Raw genomic sequence first — 21,109 nt, 5'->3', positions numbered from 1 at the left:
TCTTCCTGTGGTGATTGAAGACTGACTGGATCCACAGTGATCCATGCTTGTCTTCCTGTGGTGATTGAAGGCTGACTGGATCCACAGTGATCCATGCTTGTCTGTAAATAATAGAGTCTAGACCAGACAATCCAGTGATCAACAGCATGAGCATCGATCTACACGATTGGGGACGGCATCTGTGGTGTATCGGTTAGAGCGTCCGCCTGGAGAGCGGAAGGTTGTGGGTTCGATCCCCGACCGCGTCATACCAAAATACGTTTAAATATGGTACTTGTTGGTCCCTGCCTGGCGCTAGGCATTAATGGGTACAACAATTAATGGCATGGTATCTCAGTGGGCTAGCACTATAAAACCAGCTTCAGTCTGGGCCAGTACAAGCAGCCGCACATACACATACACACGCATGCACGTCAACATATGAGCAAAATATTCTCAATACGACGTTAAACCCAATTTCACCTCACCTCACATGATTGGGAACCAATGACATGTGTCAATCAAGTCAGCGAGCCTGACCACCAGATCCCGTTAGTCACCTCTTACAACAAGCATGACTTACTGAAGATCAATTCTAACCCGGATCTTTACGGATCGACGGTGCTACTGAGTGTACTGAAAAGCGTCTTGTCTGTCGCAGGATCTACGGTTGAAGGTGATGATCCTGGAGCTGCTGTCAGAGTGTGTGGAGACACAGCCCGGGACTCATCGAGGTCTTCCTCAACGTGCAGATGGTGGACTCTTCGGATGGCAAGAAGGTAAGGAGGGATGGGTGTGTGTGTTGTTAGATATGTGTGTGTTGTCTGATGGAAATGTGATGTTAAGATAGAGGCATTTTGGTGAGATTGGTGTGTGATGAAGAGGAACACTTTTTATGGATAGACATCTTCTTTTCAACTTCGATGTAGATCCTAACACTGTTATCAAACAAATGTTAGGATCTACACTGAATCGTTGCAGCCACTGCAATAAAGAAGTTGTCGATCCAAAAAAACTTGTTTGAGTGGCATTTAGAAGTTGGTATGAGAAGAGTTCTATGGATATGCAACTTCTTTAATATAATATGGGTGACGTTTCGGTGTAGCAACATTTGCTTGAAAACTGTGTCAATAGTTACACCGAACCGTCACTCATTATAAGTTGTATGCTTCTCTCGAGGGTAATACGGTCTGATATACGCCTCTTTGTAGCAGTGTCATCCCTCACTTACTGGCTCAGGTGACACTGCTACAAAGAGGCGTACATCAGACCGTATTACCCGAGGGAGAAGCATACAACGTATTTATCTTACCGCCATGTTAAATGTACAAAATATTATTTTATTTTATGCTAAAGATCGCTACCGACTATATGACATGCAAACAAAATGGCGTCTGACTCTTGACTGGATTTTCAACATCAGTGAAACATATTCTGACAAGCATAAAACTGCTATGAAAATTGTTAATTATGTTTAAGCTGAGTGTGCAAACCATTCAATGTATAAAATAGCTTAAATAAGGCAGTGAAAGTCGGTAAAATAAATCTGTACAAAGTGAACACAAAAACAGCTGATCAAACGGTTTTCGAACTCCGGGGATGGCATGCGTCATATTATAACGTCATACGATTGTTAGCGTTCAGCTTCTCGGCGGAGAGCTTGGCGGTTACTGTGGCAGCGAGTAATATTTTTTCCAGTTGTCACCCTCCTGGGAGGGTGACACGGAAACTTGTTAAACCGTCATTGACCAATGAAATTAAAGTATTTTACATGAAGGTAAGATAAATTATGTTAAAGAAGTTGCATATCCATAGAACTCTCATCGTTGTCTATCCATAAAAAGTGTTCCTCTTCATCATACCAGCTTCTAAATACCACTTATGGAAGGTGTGTGATGGTAAGATAGATGTGTGTAGGTGAGATACAGTTGTGTTTGTGAGATGATGTACATGTTACTGAGTTTGAAGTGTGATGGTCAGACGAGCAGGTGTTGGTGAGATAAACATGTTTCATAGACTAGCTCTACAAAACAGATAACAATGAATGGATTGTTCACTTGGCTGAAGGACAGTATCTTGATTTCAATGTAACACATCTCATCAACTCTGTGTCAACAACAAAAACAAACAGTTTATCAGTCTATGAGTCTGTTTGACCTACATCATGTGACTTGTCTGTCTGGGTCTCGTCTCGCCAAAGGCCTGGGTTCGATTCCCCACATGGGTACAATGTGTAAAGCCTATTTCTGGTGTTCCCTGCTGTGATGTTGCTGGAATATTGCTAAAAGTGGCATACAACTATACTGACTTACTCACTCACTCACTACTTATCTGTCTACTGTAGCATGACCTGAGTTTGGGGAAGAGCTCCTGTCTGCAGACGGTCCTCGGACTCATGGACATCAAGAAACAGGTGAACCATCTCGTCCATATTATCACTGTACATGAAGTCATTCTAGTTTAATATATGATTTATTTGGGTTTACACTATCTCAGTAAAATACAGTACTTTTGTCCGTAATAAGACGTGTTACATTTGACCATTTCTAAATGGCATTGTGTATTCCTAGCTTTTGGCCGTGGGAGCCATGCCAAATTAAACTTATCAGAATGGTACGCAAAGTCTGTGGTCTACAACCAGTTGTCCGAGTTCCATTTTTGTAACAGCCTCGGTGGATGACTGGGTTAGGTGGCTGACTTTGTGTGCTGTCATTCAGGTGTCTGACTTGCCGGGATGGGATTCAACCCAACAAAAGTACTAAAATCTGTACTTTACAGAGAGAGAGTGTATTCCATATTATTACCCATTTGGTGAAACATAACTAGTGTCTTATATATCATGTACACATGTACACATATCACTGTAACCTAGCTACCATTGTGTCTGTATTTTATCATTAAACAATTGAAAATGACGTCAATGAAGAGGACCGTCACACTTGCTTACCGTGTTTTACTGCACAAATGCACATGAATAAAATGGATAATAAAGAAATTATTACACCCGTAAGTGTCACATACGACTTATACAAAACTTGTGTAAAATTATGTTTTGCCCTTGCTCTCGCTCGAGCGATACAAATTTCACACCCATTTCATATAAGTCATGTGGCATGCTTGTGTAACAATCTCTATATGTAACAAGGGGCGGTGGGGTAGCCTAGTAGTTAAGGCGTTCACTCGTCGGGCTGAAGACTCAGGTTCGATTCCCCACATGGGTACAATGTGTGAAGCCCATTTCTGGTGTCCCCACCGTGATATTACTAGAATATTGCTAAAAGCAGCATATAACCAAACTCACTCACTCACTATATGTAACATGTGTTACACTTGACCACTTTCTAAATGACACAGTGTATTCAGTCAGTCTAGTTGTCTGTGTCCAGGCTGAGTATGTCGTCCAGTTGCTCCTTCCTGTAGAAACTCCGCAGATAGTTCTGTGGTTCCCATGCTAGTTGAGCTGGAATATTGCTGACTTCGATGTTAATATTTGTTTGTCTGGGCATTCCAGTTAGTTTTTATAGTTATTGTTTTAGGTCATGTGTCTATTCATAAAATAGACCCAATGAGGATGAATTTCAAATTTGACATGTAATGTCAATGTCCTCGTAGACTATCCACAGATGTTGGTACTTGTTAAACATACTGGTGCCATTGCATCAAGCATCTCCTTATATCCAGACCGCCTCCGTGGTGTAGTGGTTAGAGCGTCCGCCCGGAGAGCGAAAGGTCGCAGGTTCGATCCCCAACCGCGTCATACCAAAAGACGTTAAACTATGGTACTTGTTGGTCCCTGCCTGGTGCTCGGCATTAATGGGTACAACAAGGACTGGTCGGCTCGGAGTCAGTATAATGTGTTTGTGTGGGGTATTCATGCTTCACTGCGGCATGGTATCTCAGTGGGCTAGCACTATAAAACCAGCTTAAGTCTGGGCTAGTACAAGCAGCCGCACATACACATACACTCGCATGCACGTCGTCATATGAGCGAAATATTCTCAAGCACGATGTTAAATCCAATTTCACCTCACCTCACCTTGTATCCACACACCAGAAGTGTCTGCTGAACATGCTTAAGGACTGGCAGCCATACCTGTTTCATGTTCAGATTGTTAAGATCGTTGACATGGACACGCTTAGTTAACACTGGACAAAGGCATCATTCGAGAGAGAATACACGCTGTACAGACAGTACCTATTTTCCACCCTGTGAAGATCCATGTAGTTGGAATATTGCTGAGTGTGGTGTTATACAACAACCAACCTATTTCAGACGGTGTGATTAGCCACATGTGAGCTATATTCATGCCGGATTAGTACTGTTTACTGAATGTTTCATGAGGTTTTGCTTTAGGATAAGAACATAGTGTTTTTTGCATTACTTCTTGATTTTGTTACAAGAGTTATTTTCTTGTTCCCAGAGTAGCTACCAGTGTCCTCCAGACCTGCTGTGTGCCTGTGCCGACTTCATCCACTCCTTGTGGCGGGGACTGCGGGAGACGGCCATGGAGGTCCTCCGCACCAAGTAAGTATGCCTAACACGAGTAGGCACCCTCAGCCATATGTAAGTGTGTCACAAACTAGGTAAGTGTGGCCACATTAAGTAGGCACCCTCTGCCATATGTAAGTGTGTCACAAACTAGGTAAGTGTGGCCACATTAAGTAGGCACCCTCTGCCATATGTAAGTGTGTCCCAAACTAGGTAAGTGTGGCCACATTAAGTAGGCACCCTCTGCCATATGTAAGTGTGTCCCAAACTAGGTAAGTGTGGCCACATTAAGTAGGCATCCCCTGCCATATGTAAGTGTGTCACAAACTAGGTAAGTGTGGCCACATTAAGAAGGCACCCCTGCCATATGTAAGTGTGTCACAAACTAGGTAAGTGTGGCCACATTAAGTAGGCACCCCCTGCCATATGTAAGTGTGTCACAAACTAGGTAAGTGTGGCCACATTAAGTAGGCACCCCCTGCCATATGTAAGTGTGTCACAAACTAGGTAAGTGTGGCCACATTAAGTATGGTATCTCCTTATTAACCAAGTAAGTGTTCCCCTAACTAGCTGTGCTCTGAAGCCAGTGAGTGTGCCCTGCTTTACGTAAATGTGGCCTGCATTAAGCAGGTATGCCCCCTCTGTCTCCCGCCTAGTGTCCCCAGCATAAAGTAAATGGGGCCAGCACTAAGGGTGTCTGTATTTGTTTCAGGGATGCCTTCTGGCCGAGTGTGTTTGCTCCACTGACACGGAACCTGCCTGACCCAACATCAGACCTGAATGATCACTCCCTCAAGTTTGAAATAAAAACTGTGGCATTTGTCTTCAAGATCCTGGCCCAGGAGCTCTACATAATCCACAGGTACTGCTGACCTTTACAGACAGACTCCTTAATGGTGCTTTCGCAGGCAAACTCACTACTGGTGGGGCATGAATGACTTACATATGTTGATTTAGTACTAATTGACAGAAGCTGTTGACTGTATGTTTGCCTTTGAGAGAGAGAGAGTGTAGAAGCCTTTCATGCTGGGAGGGGGTGGGAGGGTAGTCTAGTTGTTAAAGCATTCGCTCGTCGTGCACAGAGCCTGGGTTCGATTTCCCCACATAGGTACAATGTGTGAAGCACATTCTTATGTCACCCGCTGTGATATTGCTGGAATATTGCTGAAAGTGGTGTAAAACCCAATTCACTCACTCATTCAGGGAGGGGTCTACATGCACACACTTGCTGTGTGTATTGAAATAGCAGCCTATCTCTGGATTGCGTGTGTTTTTGTGACGTCATGTTGCCAACACCTCATTAATCGCTTTCCTGAAAGATTGGTGTGCCCGCACTTCATTTCTGAAAGCTGAAATATAACTTAGTCAACGTCAGAATACAGAAATGTGACTTAGAACTGATTTGTTTGAATGAGATTTGAGTTTTAGTTTGGTTTTATTGTGATGTAAAATGTCATGGTGATGTGAGGTGAGGTGAAATGGGGTTTAACGCCATACTTGAGAATATTTCGCTCAAATGACGATGTGCATGCGTGTATATATATATATGTGAGGCTGCTTGTACTAGCCCAGACTGAAGCTGGTTTTATAGTACTAGCCCACTGAGATACCATGCCGCAGTGAAGCATGAATACCCCACTCAGATACATTATACTGACTCCGAGCTGGCCAGTCCTTGTTGTACCATAAATGCCGAACGCCAGGCAGGGACCAATAAGTACCATGTTTTAACGTCTTTTGGTATGACACGGTCGGAGATCGAACCCGCGACCTTCTGCTCTCCGGGTGGACGATCTAACCACTACATCACAGAGGCGGTCTTAAATGTCATGGAAACTAGCAGTGACACCTGACTATATCTGACTCTCTTCTGTGTGTGCAGCTCCAAGTTGGACGACAAACTGAAGAAGTCTCTGCAGATGATCTCCAAGGACAAACGACTCAACACGTGGACTGAGGTAGGTGACAGGGGTCTGAGCTTTGTGGTACTCACAGCTGTAATCCAATCCCCCATAGCTGAATACTATATACAATGGATATAATGCCATGTTTGTGCCAGAACAGAATTCCTACCTATAATACTCTGCTTATAATGCCAAACTGGATATAATGCCATTGCCAATGTATTTTTTCGAAAGAAAAGTCATTTCCCCTGCTTAGAATGCCAATTACACTGGCTACATGTGTTACAGGTCATTGGCTCCCTCCCTCTGCAAGCAGTTTGCGTTCTGCTGTTTATTTTGTTGACAGTTACATAGACAGATTCTTTAATACAAATGCATAAAATCAGTGATTTACAATGTGATTAGGTTGTCTGACAAAAAATCCACTTGCACAGTTTGAGATCGATTGGGTCATTGGATGAAGAGATATTTACAAAAAAACGGGTCCACATGCATTTCATGCCAAACTATAGTATACTTACCTTAATTGGTTAATTGACATGACTCAATTAATTGACCGAACTCATTAATGCTTTAAGTAGTCTTGTAATCCCAGATTCAAGGCTCAGTATAAGGAGACATCAGCTCAATCACCTTGTTGATTGCACAGGGCCTCTGACTGTCCTACCTGGTTATAATGCCACAATTTCTCCTGGACAAATGGTTGCACTATAACCAGGGTATACTGTACATGATATTTGGGACCCCCTTCATGGACTTGAGGGTAATAGCATTTGCCCAGAACGCAGGATCCCATTCCACAAAGTGACCCTACACTCCCAGCCAACAAGGGCCCTGTTTCACAAAGCTATCGTAGTGCTGCGACTGTCGTATCTCCTATACTGTAAAATAAGCTTATGACACTTGTAGTAGTGACATCGTTTTGTGGAACAGGGATCCAAAAGTTTTGGAACGACGAACTGGCCATATCAATGGAAAGGACAATAAACGATGGTACTTGTTGTTGCCTTGTCTGACAGGGGAGCTGGGGATTGAAGAAGGACAGGATACAGTAAGTCTATGTTACAGTAAAGGAGGTACGACAGCCGTAGCCCTACGATAACTTTGTGAAACAAGGCCCAGTATAGGAGGTACGACAGTCGTAGTGCAACGATGACTTTGTGAAACAGGGCCCAGTATAGGAGGTACGACAGTCGTAGCGCTACGATAACTTTGTGAAACAAGGCCCAGTAAAGGAGGTACGACAGTCGTAGCGCAACGATGACTTTGTGAAACAGGGCCCAGTATAGGAGGTACGACAGTCATAGCGCTACGATAACTTTGTGAAACAGGGCCCAGTATAGGAGGTACGACAGTCGTAGCGCTACGATAACTTTGTGAAACAGGGCCCAGTATAGGAGAGTACGACAGTCATAAGCCCTTCACGATAACTTTTTGAAACAGGGCCCAGTATAGGAGGTAACGACAGTCATAGCCATTCGATAACTTTGTGAAACAAGGCCCAGTATAGGATGTACGACAGTCGTAAGCGCGATGACTTTGTGAAACAGGGCCCAGTATAGAGGTACGACAGTCGTGAAGCCTTCACGATAACTTTGTGAAACAAGGCCCAGTATAGGAGGTAATGCGACAGTCGTGGCGCAACGATGACTTTGTGAAACAGGGCCCAGTATAGGAGTAATGCGACAGTCGTGGCCTTCGATAACTTTGTGAAACAGGGCCCAGTATAGGAGGTACGACAGTCGTGGCGCTAAGATGACTTTGTGAAACAGGGCCCAGTATAGGAGGTACGACAGTCATAGCGCTACGATAACTTTTTGAAACAGGGCCCAGTATAGGAGGTACGACAGTCATAGCGCTACGATAACTTTGTGAAACAAGGCCCAGTATAGGATGTACGACAGTCGTAGCGCAACGATGACTTTGTGAAACAGGGCCCAGTATAGGAGGTACGACAGTCGTAGCGCTACGATAACTTTGTGAAACAAGGCCCAGTATAGAGGTAACGACAGTCGTGGCGCTGCGATGACTTTGTGAAACAGGGCCCAGTATAGGAGGTAACGACAGTCGTAGGCCTTCACGATAACTTTGTGAAACAGGGCCCAGTATAGGAGGTGCGACAGTCGAAGCCTTAGCGATGACTTTGTGAAACAGGGCCCAGTATAGGAGGTAACGACAGTCATAAGCCTTTCTGATAACTTTGTGAAACAAGGCCCAGTATAGGAGAGGTGCGACGGTCGTGGCAACGATGACTTTGTGAAACAGGGCCCAGTATAGGAGGTACACGACAGTCATAAGCCTTCGATAACTTTGTGAAACAAGGCCCAGTATAGGAGGTACGACAGTCATAGGGCTACGATAACTTTGTGAAACAAGGCCCAGTAAAGGAGGTACGACAGTCGTAGCGCTACGATAACTTTGTGAAACAGGGCCCAGTAAAGGAGGTAAGACAGTCATAGCGCTACGATAACTTTGTGAAACAGGGCCCAGTAAAGGAAGTACGACAGTCATAGCGCTACGATAACTTTGTGAAACAGGGCCCAGTATAGGAGGCAACGACAGTCGTGGCCTTCGATAACTTTGAAACAGGGACCAGTATAGGAGGTAATGCGACAGTCGTAAGCTATACGATGACTTTGTGAAACAGGGCCCAGTATAGGAGGTGCGACAGTCATAAGCGCTCACGATAACTTTGTGAAACAAGGCCCAGTATAGGAGGTACGACAGTCGTAGCGCAACGATGACTTTGTGAAACAGGGCCCAGTATAGGAGGTACGACAGTCATAGCGCTACGATAACTTTGTGAAACAAGGCCCAGTATAGGAGGTACGACAGTCGTAGCGCAACGATGACTTTGTGAAACAGGGCCCAGTATAGGAGATGCGACAGTCATAGCGCTTCACGATAACTTTGTGAAACAGGGCCCAGTAAAGGAGGTGCGACAGTCATAGCCTTCTGATAACTTTTGTGAAACAGGGCCCAGTATAGGAGGTACGACAGTCGTGAAGCGCTACGATAACTTTGTGAAACAGGGCCCAGTATAGGAGGCACGACAGTCGAAGGCGCTACAATAGCTTTGTGAAACAGGGCCCAGTATAGGAGGTACGACAGTCATAGCCTCGATAACTTTGTGAAACAAGGCCCAGTATAGGAGGTAATGCGACAGTCGTGAAGGCCACGATAACTTTGTGAAACAGGGCCCAGTATAGGAGAGTGACGACAGTCGTGGCATAACGATGACTTTGTGAAACAGGGCCCAGTATAGGAGGTACGACAGTCATAGCGCTTCACGATAACTTTGTGAAACAAGGCCCAGTATAGGAGGTACGACAGTCGTAGCGCTACGATGACTTTGTGAAACAGGGCCCAGTATAGGAGGTACGACAGTCATAGCGCTACGATAACTTTGTGAAACAAGGCCCAGTATAGGAGGTACGACAGTCGTAGCTCAACGATGACTTTGTGAAACAGGGCCCAGTATAGGAGGTACGACAGTCGTAGCGCAACGATAACTTTGTGAAACAGGGCCCAGTATAGGAGGTACAACAGTCATAGCGCTACGATAACTTTGTGAAACAAGGCCCAGTATAGGAGGTACGACAGTCGTAGGCGCTACGATAACTTTGTGAAACAGGGCCCAGTATAGGAGGTAATGCGACAGTCATAAGCGCCACGATAACTTTGTGAAACAAGGCCCAGTATAGGAGGTGCGACAGTCGTGGCCTTCACGATAACTTTGTGAAACAGGGCCCAGTATAGGAGGTACGACAGTCGTAGCGCAACGATGACTTTGTGAAACAGGGCCCAGTATAGGAGGTACGACAGTCATAGCGCTACAATAACTTTGTGAAACAAGGCCCAGTATAGGAGGTACGACAGTCGTAGCGCTACGATAGCTTTGTGAAACGGTGCCCAGTATAGGAGGTGCGACAGTCGTGGCCTTCGATAGCTTTGTGAAATGGGGCCCAGTATAGGAGGTACGACAGTCGTGGCGAAGCGATAACTTTGTGAAACAAGGCCCAGTATAGGAGGTGCGACAGTCGAAGCGCTTCGATAGCTTTGTGAACGGTGCCCAGTATAGAGAGTACGACAGTCGTGGCGCTTCACGATAGCTTTGTGAAATGGGGCCCAGTATAGGAGGTATGCGACGGTCGTGGCGCTACGATAGCTTTGTGAAACGGTGCCCAGTATAGGAGGTACGACAGTCGTAGCGCTACGATAGCTTTGTGAAATGGGGCCCAGTATAGGAGGTACGACAGTCGTAGCGCTACGATAGCTTTGTGAAACGGTGCCCAGTATAGGAGGTATGACAGTTGTAGCGCTACGATAGCTTTGTGAAACGGGAGTGCGTGTTCCAGGGTTGAGTATGCCATACATACTGTTGTAGTTTTCATTACAACATTGAATCTCCACCAGACTTGAGTGAATATGGTTTTTGCCTGTTCTTAGCAATATTCCAGCAATATCACAAATGGGCTTCACACATTGTACCCACGGGGTGGTCAAACCTAGGTCTACGGCGTGATGAGAGAGCACTTTAACCACTGGGCTACCCACCAAACCTTGTGCTTCAAGAATACCCTGCATACTGTGTGGGGGGCTAAAATTACAGCGTGTACGGAATACTGCTGCTCGTATCATATCTCTCAGTCACAGATACGACCATATATCTCCAGTGTTGCAAGAACTCCATCGGCTTCCTGTCAAGCACCCGTGAAGATCTGGGGTAGAATAGGTCTTCAGCAACCCATGCTTGCCACAAAAGGCGACTATGCTTGTCGTAAGAGGCGACTAACGGAATCGGGCGGTCAGGCTCGCTGGCTTGGTTGACACATGTCATCGGTTCCCAATTACGCAGATCGATGCTCATGCTGTTGATCACTGGATTGTCTGGTCCAGACTCGATTATTTACAGACCGCTGGAATATTGCTGAGGGCGGCGTAAAACTAAACTCACTCACTCACTCCTGTCAAGCACAGGATCAACTTCAAAATCCTTTGCTTGGCTCATCAATGTTTGACCGACACAGCTCCTGTCTACCTCTCAGAACTGATACAACCTTATTGTCCATCTAGATCACTTCGATCAGAAAACCAGAACCTCTTGACAGTACAAAAGTCAAGCTCACACGATTTGGACAACGTTCCTTCTCTTACGCTGCTGCTAAAGAGTGGACTGTCAGCCTCACAACATCCGTTCATGCTCTGTTTATCCCAGATTTAGAACTAGTCTCCTAAAAACTCATCTCTTTCGAGAAGCTTTCTGTTGACTCTATTGACATTTTGTGTGCCTTGAGCAGGATATCTAGCCTGGAAAGGCGCCATACAAATGCTCTATTATTATTATCATTATTATAAATAACCTGGACATGGCACCGGCCTTTCCTGAATTTTACTTGGTGGTTATATTTTCATTTCAAAACCTGCCATGGTACCTCTAGTATTACTGGCTGCAGCATGGAACATACCCCGTCACTATTCACCATTGTGTTCCAGTTCTTGAGGCGTTGTCTGGTGGCAGAGGGGGAGAACGCTGAAGTTAGTGGGGATGAAGAGATGAAGGAAAATGCTACTCTGCAGCTCCTGTTGGCCTGGAAGAACTTCCTCATCACATCGTCCAAGTTCAAGGTCAGTGGACATTATTGTTTTATGACTGCTCCACTTTGACTTGTGTTGTTTGAACCTCATTTAGCTCTACCGTTTTATAGATTATCCTGTTCTTGAACTTGGTCCTAATGCTAACAGACCCACTCATTCACACACCCACTCAATCGCTCACACACCCACTCAATCGCTAACACACGCACTCACTCGCTCACCCACCCACTCACTCACACACCCACTCAATCGCTCACACACCCACTCAATCGCTAACACACGCACTCACTCGCTCACCCACCCACTCACTCACACACCCACTCGCTCACACCCACTCACAGACTCATTCACATACCCACTCACTCGCTCACACACCCTCTCACTCGCTCACACACCCACCCACTTACTCACACATCCACTCACACACACCCTCACTCGCTCACACCCACCCACCCACTCACTCACTCACTCACACACACACTCACACACACACACACACCCACTCTCTCATTAACTCGCCCCTTTGACTGTTGTATGTTCCATAGAATCACATAGGATATGACGATTTTAGCACTAATATAAGGGTCAATGGGTGCCATACCTCTGTGATCTATGTATCTCCGGTATACCATAGGGGTGAAATGGTGTACCGCGGTATTAATAGAACCACGGTATTTTGCCTTTGGTTTGGTATACCATAAAGCAATCCAAACTTTCTGTTTTCGTACCGGCATTTCTTTCTAGTCATAAAATGACAGTTTTGTTCATTCAAAAGAACAAACATTATGGTTATTTAATTTCCATGTTATTAAACAATCACATGTAAGGTTTGACTCTTCTTGTCATTTTTTGGCATTATGATCATATCTCACATACCAAATCGAAACGGACCGAATCGAATGCCTTATACCGCAACACGTACCGTACCGTGGTAAAAGCGTACCGTTTCACCCCTACTATGCCATTGTTATTGTGATAAGAATGGAACCCAAGGTTAGGATCTATTGTCTCCCTCAGTAACACCTTGAGTATGTTGTCCGTCCAGGTGGATGATCTGACGCTGCCTGACAAGGTGAAGGAGAAGATTGTCATGGATCTGCTGGCTGGAATTCAGGCCCAGGTGAGATTTTGGTCACTACTTCCTGGGGTTTGAAGTCCACATCTTGTGGCATTATTTTCATTAAACACAGGGTTTGAACATTTTTTCAAAACTCCACTGACACAGGTCCAGTTAACTTTCAAAATCCACTTGACTAAATACTAATTTCACTTGACCACAATAACAATTGGGTTTCTTTTGCAAATAATCTTTATTAATTATAAATAACAGAACAGCTAACAGACGTTAGCTGGTAGCATTTGTATATCATGATGAAAATACAGATGTCAAAACATTTCAGTAGTTTGGCTCTACTGTTCCACGGTAAAGTTTAATGTGGATATTTGACCAACTGGAGAATTCCACTTGACCCGGGCGTCGGGCAATGGTATTTTACGAGTGTTACAAGCTGGTTTTGCTTGACCATACAGGGCTTTACTAGATGTAGGCTTATAGCTAGCAGCTAAAGTTGCAGATAGAGCTGCTTTGAAAATTAAGTGTATAATGTGGATCACTGACTTGGATGATTAAACAAACGTATGGGGTTCCAGGTTTTGAATTGGTTCCTGGCAGCTCATGCTTGTTAATAATGGACAGCTAAATGTGAGTTGGTTAATTAGAACTGTGTGACTCCATGATGGAATTTAGCTCCCAAGTAACCTATGGTTGATACCATGTTATCGGTACCTTTTCTTTTTTTGACCTGTGAAGATCCGGGTTAGAATTGGTCTTCAGTAACCCATGCTTGTCATAAGAGGCGACTAACGGGATTGGGTGGTCAAGCTCGCTGACTTGGTTGACACATGACAACGTATTCCAATTGCTCAGATCGATGCTCATGCTGTTGATCTCTGGATTGTCTGTTCCAGACTCGATTATTTACAGACCGCCTCCTTATAGCTGGAATGATGATCACAGGAGTGTCTGGTCCAGAATTAATCTTTCTGAAGCATTGTATGGATAGAGTATTGCTGAAAGCAATGAAAAATCACTTTTTGATCAGGAAAACATGTGAACCAGTTGTATAAGGCAACACCATTTGCTGTGCAGAGTTGTGTCCCTTATCAAGGCCAGGATGATGATCTGTCGACGCCATACCTAACTTTCTCTCCTACTCAACAAGCATTTGCTATGCCTACCATGTGTTGAATTTGAAAAATCTCTAGAAAATATTACTGCAGTTACCTCTGCCCAAGTTATGAACAGTGCTCTGGTATATATTTTTTCTTCACTTAAATTTTTATATTGTTTTCAGTTTAATGGAAGTCTTACAGCTCTAAACATGAAACTAGCATCAGTAGCCAGTGCTCTGCTCTTCACCCTCGTCAAACACTGGACAAGGTAGGTAACTCTGTCAGGAATATGAAGCTCATGTCCATAGTCAACACTGCTCTTCACACTGGCAAAACGCTGTCTGAAATATGAAGCAAGTAAGGTAACTCTGTCAGGAATATGAAGCTCATGTCTATAGTAACACTGCTCTTCACACTGGCAAAACACTGTCTGAAATATGAAGCAAGGTAGGTAACTCTGTCGGGAATATGAAGCTCATGTCTGTAGTCAACACTGCTCTTCACACTGGCAAAACGCTGTCTGAAATATGAAGCAAGGTAGGTAACTCTGTCGGGAATATGAAGCTCATGTCTATAGTAACACTGCTCTTCACACTGGCAAAACGCTGTCTGAAATATGAAGCAAGGTAGGTAACTCTGTCAGGAATATGAAGCTCATGTCCATAGTCAACACTGCTCTTCACTCTGGCAAAACGCTGTCTGAAATATGAAGCAAGTAAGGTAACTCTGTCAGGAATATGAAGCTCATGTCTATAGTAACACTGCTCTTCACTCTGGCAAAACGTTGTCTGAAATATGAAGCAAGGTAGGTAACTCTGTCGGGAATATGAAGCTCATGTCTATAGTAACACTGCTCTTCACACTGGCAAAACGCTGTCTGAAATATGAAGCAAGGTAGGTAACTCTGTCAGGAATATGAAGCTCATGTCCATAGTCAACACTCCTCTTCACTCTGGCAAAACGCTGTCTGAAATATGAAGCAAGTAAGGTAACTCTGTTAGGAATATGAAGCTCATGTCTATAGTAACACTGCTCTTCACTCTGGCAAAACGCTGTCTGAAATATGAAGCAAGGTAGATAACTCTGTCGGGAATATGAAGCTCATGTCTATAGTCAACACTGCTCTTCACACTGGTAAAACGCTGTCTGAAATATGAAGCAAGGTAGGTAACTCTGTCAGGAATATGAAGCTCATGTCCATAGTCAACACTGCTCTTCACTCTGGCAAAACGCTGTCTGAAATATGAAGCAAGTAAGGTAACTCTGTTAGGAATATGAAGCTCATGTCTATAGTAACACTGCTCTTCACTCTGGCAAAACGCTGTCTGAAATATGAAGCAAGGTAGATAACTCTGTCGGGAATATGAAGCTCATGTCTATAGTCAACACTGCTCTTCACACTGGCAAAACGCTGTCTGAAATATGAAGCAAGGTAGGTAACTCTGTAGGACAATAATTAGATGTATGTCCTTTAACTCCTAATGTTTCCTTCCAAGCAACCAACAGAATCTAGGACATGGTGAACATGTTAGGCTTGATGTCAATATGGGAAGGTAAATGATATTCAGACCTATCACAGACCTATCTTAAAAATGTTTATGATCCAAACTTCAACAGGCGATACTTCTTGGGTGAGATCAAGTGAGTGAGTTAAAGTTTACGCCGCACTCAGCAATATTCCAGCTATATGGCAGCTGTCTGTAAATAATCGAGTCTGGACCAGACAATCCAGTAATCAACAGCATGAGCATCAATCTGCGCAATTGGGAACTGATGACATGTGTCAACCAAGTCAGCGAGCCTGACCACCTGATCCAGTTAGTTGCCTTTTACGACAAGCAGAGGTTACTGAAGATCAATATTCTAACCCTGACCTTCACAGGTCTGAGATCAAGCAATTCCTCCAAGGTGATAAAGGTGCATTCTTATGTCATCAGCTACTGTGACATCACATTCAGATAACACCATTGTCTCTCTTTAACTGAGACTGGTCGGCTGTACGTCTACTACTTACTGGGGCGGTGGGGTAGCCTAGTGGTTAAAGCATTCGCTAGTCACGCCCAAGACCTGCACAATGTGTGAAGCCCGTTTCTGGTGTCCCCTGATGTAGACACCAGATATAGCTGGAATATTGCTAAAAGTGGCATAAAACTAAACTTACTCACTCACTCACTCTACTTCTTACTTCTATTACTGGTTATGTTTTCGAAAAGATCTGATGCTGATTGGCAAAAATTTTTAGAGCTCCTTGGAAAGCCATGGAGACTGTTATGTTGCTCATTTGCATGTGGAATTAACAAAAATACATGTCATTTTTCAGTTGCATCAGCAAGCCCTCCGCCATGATGGTGACACTGCGGGAGGCAGTGGGGGAGACGTGTGCGAACAGCGAGACTCTCATCCCCTCCGTACAGATCGGCCTCCTCGGCTGCCTCACCATACTGCTACAGCACAGCAGACAGGAGAACAACGTTGGTGAGTCCAACATACTTGTATCTCTTAAACACACTTGATCTGTTATATGTTAAAGTTCTGGATGTATATGGTAGTTATGTGGCATGTTGTATCTGTAGTGGTACATTGTAGCTGTGGTGTCATGTTATAGCTATGGTTATGCTTGTATGTTGTAGTGCTAGTAATATCTTGTAGCTCATCCTGTTGTACTTCTACGGGGATGGCAAATTTCCGCGGACTTTATTTCAAATTGTTCAATTGTGAATCGTCTAAATCCATTGAGAAACCCCCATTCGATGACACAATATTAAGTTTTCCGCTGAAAATAGATTTTCCTGTTGCCATCCCTGCTTCTAGCTCACTGTGCTGATATCTTTGGTAGCTCTCGACACGGACAAGTTGACGGACCTGCTGCCCAATATCTGCTCCGTGCTGATACAGAGTTCCCGCCAGCTGCCAGCACCGTGGGAGATGAGGGACCCGGGCAGCACTCAGCCCAAGACTGGGGACACAAGGGAGGTGGGGAGCACCCAGCTGAAAGAGGGGGAACCCAGGGATACAGGCAGCAAAGAGGGGGAGACCGTTGATGCTAAACTCAAAGTGAGTGGTAGGATGGAGAACTCAGACCTGAGAGGTCAGACATTTTTAATGACAGTGTTTATGTCTGATAGTGAGTCTATGTCTATGTGTAACCTGCCTCACAGATCCAGGTTATGTTTGGGCATGTGTGTCCTCATGGATTCCGTGATTAGTTTTGTTTTCCAGATTTGTGATGATTAACCTTACTCGTGGGTTAGCCTTTAAGACGTTGGCCCCGTTTCACTAAGCTCTCGTAAGCCTACGATCTCGTAACTATTCTCATAGAATTCGTACCTCCTATATTGTAGCATATGTACGAATGCTTTGAGAAAAGTGCTATGACGCTAAGCAATTATTTTCAATGATTGCTCGTTGGTAATGAACCAATCAACAATTGTGAGATTTCAGGCAATTCCCAACACTAGCTGCTAACCTTTGTTCTTTGAAATATTTTGTGTGCCATTTTGATCCTCCTTGTGACCACTCTCGTACTCACACTGTAACCCAGCATGTAGTGACTGGCCAATCAGATCACTGTGGGTATGTTCAACATGTAATTATCCCCCGCTGTGCGTTTAGCACGAAGCAGCGATATAGTATTAGGCTCCATCCGTCCGTATGTACGAATTGGAATATCTTAAGAACCATTGACTTGATTCTTTTCATACTTGGTACCTAGGTTCATCACAGTATAAGAAAGGTCCCAATCAGGTTTGGTGACCTTGACCTTCATTTCAAGGGCACCAGGGGACTTTAACATTTTACCCTTGTCAGCAAGATACCTCAAGTACCGTTCACTGGATTTTCTTCATATTTGAAAACAAGCTTTATCTAGGGAAGGCACAGTGCCCAGTCGATTTTGGTGACCTTCCCATAATTTCAAGGTCACGACGACACTTTGAAGATTTCAGCATGTTAGCCTGCATGTTAAGCTTGTCAGCGAGATACCTCAAGAACTGTTCACTGGATTTTCTTCATATTTGACACCAAGCTTCATATAGGGAAGGTGCAAGACCCAGTCGAGTATGGTGACCTTCACGTGATTTCCAAGGTCACAGCGACACTTTGAAGATTTCAGTATGTTAAGATTGTCAGCAAGATATCTCAAGAACGGTTCACTGGATTTTCTTCATAGACTTTCAAGACTTCTCTTGAATGTTGTTTGATAAGCAATTTCTCTATTACTAGTTTTTGCATATTTCATACACCATGACATTCATGTCAAGGTCAAAGTGAGTCTTGAAAATATTTGTGTGTTTGAACAGCTACAAAGCAAGATATCAAGAGAGGTTGACTGGTCATGTTTTTGTTGACATTTAACTTCATCTTAAACTACAACCTTCACTTTCATTACTCTTTTAGTTTGATTTGATAATTTGTGGCGGGGGATTATGTCACCTTAGTGACAATGCTTGTTATGATTTATAATATGTGTGTTGTATATCTATCAGCTTCAGATTGTCACCTGCAGCCTGCTGGAGGAACTGATCGAGGTGATCGGGGACGACCAGGTGTGGATGCCCATCCTGCAGCAGCACTCCATCCTGCAGACCCTGCTCATCTCCGTGGAGTTATTCATGAAGGTAGATGCACTGTTCTACCACGCTCTTCTACCGCGTTATTCTACCGTGCTATTATGAGGTGAGGTGAAATTGGATTTAACGTCGTGCTTGAGAATATTTCGCTCATATGACGACGTGCATGCGTGTGTGTGTGTGTATGTGCGGCTGCTTGTACTAGCCCAGACTTAAGCTGGTTTTATAGTGCTAGCCCACTGAGATGCCAAGCCGCAGTGAAACATGGATACCCCACTCAGACACATTATACTGACTCCGAGCAAACCAGTCCTTGTTGTACCCATTAATGCCAAGCGCCAGGCAGGGACCAACAAGTACCATATTTTAACGTCTTTTGGTATGACGCGGTCGGGGATTGAACCCGCGACCTTCCGCTCTCTGGGCGGACGCTATAACCACTACACCACGGAGGCGGTCCGCTATTATGCTGTAGATGCACCACAGCAGCCATTTTGAAAAAATGATTACAATAGTTTCATATAGAATATACTGTATGTTTTATTCAGAAATAATAATAATCTTTATAGATTTATCTGTGAACTGGTATCTTGAAAAGTGAATAAGTACAAACATTTATAAGAAAATAACTAACAGTCTGACAATATGATATTATGTCTGTCTGCAGGCCAAGCGAGGGCTGCCATACGTCCATGCTGTGTTCCTGCTACTTCTGAGTGTGGCCCGGTCTGAAAGGGTAGGTAACTCCTACTGTTGCTGTTTTACCTGGGGCTGACTTAATGAATGTGTAGTCAAGGTAAATGTGTGTACTGTCGAGGTAAGTGCAAGCATAGTCGATAACTGTAGGTACAATCAAGGTAAAGTCATGGTATGTGTGGGTACAATCAAGGTAAAGTCATGGTATGTGTAGGTACAATCAAGGTAAAGTCATGGTATGTGTAGGTGCAGTCAAGGTAAATACAGGTACAGTCAATGTAAATCTAAGAACACTTCAGGTAAATGTGACTGTACAGTCAAGGTAAGTGTAGGTACAGTCAAGGTAAATACAGGTACAGTCAATGTAACTGTAGGCAGTGTCAATGTAAATCTAAGTGCACTTCAGGTAAATGTGACTGTACAGTCAAGGTAAGTGTAGGTACAGTCCAGGTAAATGGATGTACAGTGTAGGTGATATAGGTGTAGTACTGGTTGATTACACACCTGTGTATTGTATTGCAGGGTTCTGCAGCGCTGTCCCTGGCGGACCTGACCCCACACACCTGCCTGGTGGTCACCAACTGCTACACTAACGAGGACATCTTCTCCAGGCCAGCCGTGCCCCTTAAGGTAGTGTCTATATGACGTTATTTTGTCACATGCAATATTCCAGCTACATCACAGCAATATTATCATGTCTGGACAAACCAGATCTACTCAACAAGGATACAATGTGTCAACCAAGTCAGGCTCGGTTTATGTTAGTCTCTCTTAATGATAAGCAGGGTTGCTGAAGACAAAAGTCTAACTTGGATGTTCACATGTGAGCTCTATGTGATGTTGACCGAATAGAGAGAGCCGAAGCTTGTTTGTTTCCCTGGCCAATCGCACAAATAGACAATGAAAAGATTGTGCCAGGCTCTGCTCTGCTTTGGCAGCTCTGCTTGGGCGGCTTGGCTCACTATTCTGTCTTTCTAAGCATCTTGTTTACAGGCACTATTTTTGTCTTTCCAAACATCTTGTTTAAAGGCAGTGACCTCCCAAAACATCACACATATAGTTAGCAACTCGTTATGATTGTGTTCACTGTTAGCAGTGTATGAAATAAGGCCCGTCCTATCGCCCGAGGCAGGCTAGATTTCTAATGGACGGTTTATTACAGCTAGCCAGCCTGATGGTCTGGTAAAAATGTTAGATGTTCCATATATCTGAATAAATTCATCATATCTTGGTGTCTGGTCTGGTTAAATCCATTTGGGGCTGGTAACATTTTGAAGTTACCAGCCCTGATGTCTGGCTGGATTTTTAGCTTATTTCATACGCTGCTGTTAGTAAGTAGTTTCTACAAACTTTTTGAATATGAGTGTATTCACTGTTCATGGTAATATTATGTCGCTGTTTTCAGTCTGGCAGCTTCTTTGTGCCCATGGTCCAGTCATGGCACAACGTGTACTGCCTGTGTATGGAGGTGTACTCCACAGTGCTGGCCGCCCTCAGACACTCCTTCCTGGAGGACGCTCTCAGCTTCGCCGGGGCACATCAGGACAGGATCACACAGGTGGGTGGGGCACATATACATGTGATAAACTGGAAGGGTGGGACACAAGGTGTGATAATATATCACAGATGGGTGGGACACATGAACATGTGATAAACTGAAAGGGTTGGACACAAGATGTGATAATATAACACAGGTGGGTGGG

The 21,109-nt window shown here is 44.2% G+C and overlaps 1 protein-coding gene across 1 annotated transcript in view; it reads left to right on the top strand.

Moving 5' to 3' along the window:
* LOC124256054 (nucleoporin NUP188-like) overlaps positions 1–21,109 on the top strand; it is an 80,094-nt gene that overhangs the window by 41,624 nt on the left and 17,361 nt on the right. Inside the window, 15 exon segments of the mRNA XM_046689979.1 lie at positions 641–697; positions 699–758; positions 2,324–2,392; positions 4,401–4,504; positions 5,181–5,330; positions 6,351–6,426; positions 11,869–12,000; positions 13,016–13,090; positions 14,325–14,410; positions 16,463–16,617; positions 16,979–17,196; positions 18,627–18,758; positions 19,378–19,446; positions 19,929–20,036; positions 20,812–20,964. Coding sequence (XP_046545935.1) covers positions 641–697; positions 699–758; positions 2,324–2,392; positions 4,401–4,504; positions 5,181–5,330; positions 6,351–6,426; positions 11,869–12,000; positions 13,016–13,090; positions 14,325–14,410; positions 16,463–16,617; positions 16,979–17,196; positions 18,627–18,758; positions 19,378–19,446; positions 19,929–20,036; positions 20,812–20,964 — 1,644 coding nt within the window.

The sequence above is a fragment of the Haliotis rubra genome, unplaced genomic scaffold, assembly GCF_003918875.1.
Source record: "Haliotis rubra isolate DU_JTF1 unplaced genomic scaffold, ASM391887v1 Scf616, whole genome shotgun sequence".
Classification (NCBI taxonomy): Eukaryota; Metazoa; Mollusca; class Gastropoda; order Lepetellida; family Haliotidae; genus Haliotis; species Haliotis rubra.
The sequence above is the reverse complement of the archived record's forward strand: the minus strand, read 5'-3'. Positions and strand labels throughout refer to the sequence as shown.